This window comes from Pongo abelii, chromosome 22, assembly GCF_028885655.2.
Source record: "Pongo abelii isolate AG06213 chromosome 22, NHGRI_mPonAbe1-v2.0_pri, whole genome shotgun sequence".
Taxonomy (NCBI): domain Eukaryota; kingdom Metazoa; phylum Chordata; class Mammalia; order Primates; family Hominidae; genus Pongo; species Pongo abelii.
The window spans coordinates 41,150,777-41,156,451 of NC_072007.2; the positions used below are offsets into that span (position 1 = coordinate 41,150,777).

The window sequence follows — 5,675 nt, forward strand, 5'->3', positions numbered from 1 at the left end:
TTTTTTTTTTTTTTTTTTTTGAGACAGACTCTCTTTCTGTCACCAGGCTGGAGTGCAATGGCGCAGTCTCGGCTGACTACAACCTCCGCCTCCAGGTTCAAGCAATTCTCCTGCCTCACCCTCCCGAGTAGCTGGGACTACAGGCATGCATCACCATGCCTGGCTAATTTTTTTGTATTTTTAGTAGAGACGGCGTTTCACTATGTTGGCCAGGATGGTCTCGATCTCCTGATTTCGTGATCCACCTGCCTTGGCCTCCCAAAGTGCTGAGATAACAGGAACATTAGAGGTATTCTAATGTTTGTTGACAGAAAGTCAGAAGGGAGAGAGGGAGGAAAGGAGACGAAGAGGGAAAAGAGCGAAAGGAGACCGGTGAGGGAAGGTGGCAGGAAGGGAAGAAGGGAGGGAGGAAAAGAAGGGAGAAAAAGAGGGAGAAATTTGATTTTGAGCTGGGACATTGAGATAATGTCCCGAAGACAATGGCCAAGGGATTTCAGTCTGGGATGGAGAAAAGTTCTGGAAATAGTGACATGATATTGTGAATTTACTTAATGCCATTGAATTGTACACTTGAAAATACTTAAAATGACAACTTTTATGCTACATATATATTTTACCATGATAAAAAAATTTTAATTAGATTTAAGTTGTTATCATCACTAGAGTATAAATGTTCTCTGTGTCCTCAAACTTTCTATAAAGTGTTAGAAACACAAATGCCTTGTATAAGTGGATCTTAGTGAAAATCATGGAAAGGAAGTGTAAATATCTGAATCACAGTAGTCTGAACAGAAGTCGACCATAACATAGGAAGAAAATTCATGAAATGAACTAATTCTTCTAAAGTGGAAGCTCAGAGCCCAAGAAGATAAGAAAAAAGTTAGACATATTTCCCCAACCTGTCTACTCTCAGATTCCTTGGAGATGTTGGGAGCAGCCAAGACTTCCACCAAACAGCAAAAGGAGATAAGAGAGCTATTTTTGTTTCAATGTTAAATGACAGGATGGCTCAGCTGATACTTGGGTTACATGTATATTACCTCAATTTACTCCTGAAAACAAAGGTGTGAGATGCTACCATTATCTCCAGTTCACACACAGATGAGCTAACTAAGGCTCAGAAATGTCAACAAACCTGCATCCAAGTGGCAGAACCAGGAAAAGTTATGCTCCTTCCCTGGAGCTATGAGATATTGGATAAAAATTGCATTTCTAGGCCGTAAATGAAGAGAAAGAAATCATCACTGCCCTGTCTTTTAAAAGACTGTTCTCAAAAACAAACTTTGAAACTTTACAATTTATTATGTAATAAGGCAAAGAATGGAGAGAACTTCCAAAGTTCAAGTACAAATAGAATAGCTCTAATAGCAAAGAAGATGATTCCCCAAACAGAAATGAAGGCAAGAAAATAGCTTTGCAAGACAGCTACCACAGCCTTAAACGTTCACATTGTCACAATAAATAGCCCAGGCAAAAGCTTGCTCATATCTAACCATAAAGGCTATGTTCTTATATATTATTAATATAGAAATGTTATCTATTAGAGCCAAGTAATCATCTAAATAAAAAGATAAAGAAGGTACCTCTGTCTTTATATTTTTTATTGAAATCTAGAAAGCTGAAAGTTAAAAAAAATTAATCTGTCGTCTTCTTAAAAAGTGGGAATTTTCCAAATTATATGTGAAGTGACTAAAATAAACAACAAATGAGAATCATGTAATAACAGCTTTGAAAGGGCAATGTAGAGTTCCCCTAGTGATTTCTATTTTAAAATAAATCAGAGCATTTCCAAACGCCAGAGTGCTTATTTTAAAAAGAGAGGGCATGAAACTAATATAGACTAAAAACCATGTCTTGCTTTGTTGAGATATTACCATGAGCCATGCATACTAACATAATCCAATTAGGGGAATCCTAAGAGTAGAGCCATCAATGGGAAAAATTAAAAATATTGCATCCATATGGAAATCATCTATATATTTCACCTCTGAAAAACCATCAGAGAAATAAGAAATCCATTTTGCACTGACAACACAGAGTGAGATCAAATTCTCCACGAGACACCAGCATTTCTGTTATGAAAAAAGACACCCATTGTTGACGGCACGTGTACCTCATATGTCTCCATTTTGTGTAAAAATCATCTGCTTTTGTATCTCCTTGAGCAACTCTGAAAAGAAAATCAAGATGTTTTTCTGGACAGAACAAATGAGAAGGGCAAAAGCAAACCAGTTGGTAGCCAGTCTTCACTTTCTTAAAAAAAAAAAAAAAAAAGGCAAAAGGACTTAGCATGTCAACCTCCACCTACCCAGATGGTTTGATTTATTTAGTACACGAGTTCCAGGAAAGAACAAGCAAGAAGTATGATTAAGTATTAATATAAGCCAACAGGTTTTTAAGCTTCTTTTTAAGTCTCTCCTGCCCAGATTTACTAAAACACAGAGTTTTGATTTTCTCAGGGCTCTGACTCGAACAGTCAATTTGTATCCCCGGTTGGGAGATTCTACCAATCCACTATCACGAGCGAGGAGGGTATAAAGCTAGAGCCACTCTTTTGATGTGATGAATTTCAGGGCCTGAAAAGCACCTTCTCTTTCTTTCTCCTTCTCCTTCCATCCCGGGTGATCGTGGACGGATCTTTTCCAAAGGTTTCTACTGTGATCCTCTAACTAAATAAGACTCAGCACTTCTCAGTGATCCCGCTGCTCCCTTCCCTGCACACCTTTCTGAAATACCTGGTTTTCTGGGTAACTTTTCTTTTTCCTACATGAAACTTATTCCATGTGCCCCTAGAAATTGAAGGAGACATAGAAGACAAGTTACTCCTAGAAATCTCATAGCCCTGGCCTGTAATCCCAGCACTTTGGGAGGCCGAGGTGGCAGATCACCTGAGCTCAGGAGTTCAAAACCAGCCTGCCCAACGTGGTGAAACCCTGTCTCTACTAAAGCTACAAAAATTAGCTGGGTGTAGTGGTCAACGTCTATAATCCCAGCTACTCTGGAGGCTGAGGCAGGAGAATCGCTTGAACCCAGTAGGCAGAGTTTACAGTGAGCCAAGATCGTGCCACTGCACTCCAGCCTGGGCGACAGAGCGAGACTCCATCTCAAGAAAAAAAAAAAAAGAAAGAAAGAAAGAAAAGAAAAGAAAAATCATAGCCCTTACTTCACCACACAGCTGAAGACTCTCTGAACAAGTAAAATATAAGATAATCCTTTGTTTCGTCACAGGGCATAATGATTAAGCCCATATTCTAGGCTTAGGAAAAAAAAAAAAAATCAGACCAAAGACTCTTGCAAACAAGGAACTCTGTTGAGAAAACTAAATACCACCTGTTCTCACTAATAAGTAGGAGCAAAACATTAGGTACGCATGGACATAAATACAAAAACGATAGACACTGGCAACTACAAGAGTGGGGAGGGAGGAAGAGGGAAAAGGGTTGGAAAACTACCTATTGGGTACTATGTTCAATACTTGATAGATGGGTTCAATCATACCCCAAACCTCAGCATCACACAGTATACCCCTGTAGCAAACCTGCACATGTACCCCCCAAAATCTAAATTAAAAGTTGAAATGTTTAAAAAAGAATTCTGCTGAGACATACATTTGCAATGCCAACTACTGCAGGTTTATTGAGAAATACATGGTGAGACAAGCTCTGTTTTTGCGAGACACGAAAGCAGAGGCCAGGAGATACAGCAGCAAGGTGAAAACATGTCAAAAGCATCAGAGACTGGGGCGTGGATGGTAAAGCTTCTGGACACATCCAGAGGCATACACAGCACCAGTGAGCAACCCTTAAAACAAGCTTAGGGCTGGCCAGAAAAATTTTAGGGTGCCAAAGACAGCGTGTGCATGGCTAGTAGCCAGCAGTCAGGCAGTCAGAAGAAGGGTCTGCTATGAAGAGCCATTCAGGGACAAGCAGCATGCTGGAAGATCCTGGAAACAGCTGGCAGGTCGTGGAGTCTTGATTCGCTCACTGGCTCCTACACACTTAGCAGGTTCTTCGGCAGCTTGACACGCAGGACTGCTGGTACGTCCTGGAGACCCCACAGGCTGGCTGGCAGACAGTAGAGATGCCGCCCACTGGTTGGCAGACACTGGAGATGCCTCCCAGGGGCTGACATCCACTAGAGACAAAGGTGAGCGGCCGGCTGTAGGTCGTTGAGCAGGGGTTGGAAACACAGGTAGTTTGTCGAGAGCAGGTCACCTGGCAAGGGTTTGAGACACATGAAGTTCGCTGGTAACAGGTTGGCTGGCAAGCAGTGGGCTCGCAACAGGTCTCCTGACAGTGGTCCAGGAGCCAAGAGCCAGTCTGGAAGGAACTGGGCAAATAGATGCCGCCCAGGCAGTCAGCATCACTGGTGGAAGTCGTGGTAACTTGGGCCACTGGAACAATGCAGCGTCCTCCAATGGGCCTGGAAGAGCAATTTCTTGTGGAGCAGTTGAAGGACATGATGTCAGACAGAGGACTGCAGGTAGCTTGATGAAGTTACCTCCTGAGTTGTGAATGTCACTTCAGACTCCTGAGCTTTTATATATCCTTGCTGGTGGGTGGGGCTCTCTCCCTGGTCTCCGTGGCTTCTTTGGCTCAGACCAGCTTGCCTTAGAACATCTTGTGAATCTACACATTAATTGTCTCTTAAGAAGCCTTCACCCTCATAAAGAAAGTTTAGTAGTTTGGTAACTAAATCACAAGTCTTCTGTACTGTACTTAGTCTGATTAAGAAGGCTGGTTGGCAGCTTCAAAGCTATTGGTCATCCCAGCCCACACGTTGTCCCTCATTCATCTTGCTTATGATGAGTGTTGACCTGACACTCATCCTACCAAAGATGCCACCATCCTACCATCACACACTCTCTCCCTCCCTACCAGGACCAATTACAAGCCCATGCCCTGTTTTGTTTGTCACTGGACTTAATATCTTTTAAACATAACTTAATCAGTCACTCTACCACACCTAACGGAGCTCCTCATTGGGAAGGTGCCTCCTTGAATATGTTTCAAGATGACAATGACAACACCTGACAGGAACAAAGGGCACAGAGACTTGTATCCAAAGTCTGAGCTGGCTCTCAAAATTAATCAACTGACTCAAACAAGATGCCCGTGGGAAGGCTAGAGGGCAGTGGGACCCAGCCTTTATGTTCAAGCAACAAAGCAAATTAGAAGCTAATTAAGGGCAACTGTATTTGTAGCCAAGACCCTTTCTAAATAAATTGATGAGCTTTATTCCTAAAATGTTTAATTTAATAACAATAGATAATAGTGACTCCTGGGTCTCATTAATATGCCAGTGGAAAAGGCTTAGTTAATGTTTAAAATTATCATAATGTTAATTTGAAAGGGTACAGTGTCTTTCTCCCAATTTGTTCAATATGTTCAAAATATATTTATTTTCACACATATAGATAGAATGCATTTTAATTATGGACAAACTAAAGGCTCTTCAAGGTCATTGTCTCCATCAGGGATAAGGGGGAGGCAGAGTTGGGGGAAGCAGGCACTTAATCAATGTTTGGTAATGAAGAGATGTGTGAAGAGTGTGCTATAATATTTAATTATTCTTTTTATGCTTGGGGAAGCTACAAGGATATCACTCTATTTTATTTCATCTCACTACAATATAATAAATTTTAAACACCAGAATGATGGCTCGTTTGGGTCCAC

The 5,675-nt window shown here is 41.4% G+C and overlaps 1 protein-coding gene across 1 annotated transcript; it reads right to left on the minus strand.

The window, feature by feature from the left end:
* Positions 1-3,998: 3,998 nt before the first annotated feature.
* Positions 3,999-4,460, minus strand: LOC100461968 (keratin-associated protein 11-1). The gene has a single exon (XM_002830624.1). It carries the CDS (start codon positions 4,458-4,460, stop codon positions 3,999-4,001), a length of 462 nt encoding a protein of 153 aa, XP_002830670.1.
* Positions 4,461-5,675: the final 1,215 nt, after the last annotated feature.

Excerpts from the sequence above, each read along its gene's own strand:
- LOC100461968 (XM_002830624.1), bottom strand. The coding sequence starts at position 4,460 with ATGTCCTTCAACTGCTCCACAAGAAATTGCTCTTCCAGGCCCATTGGA.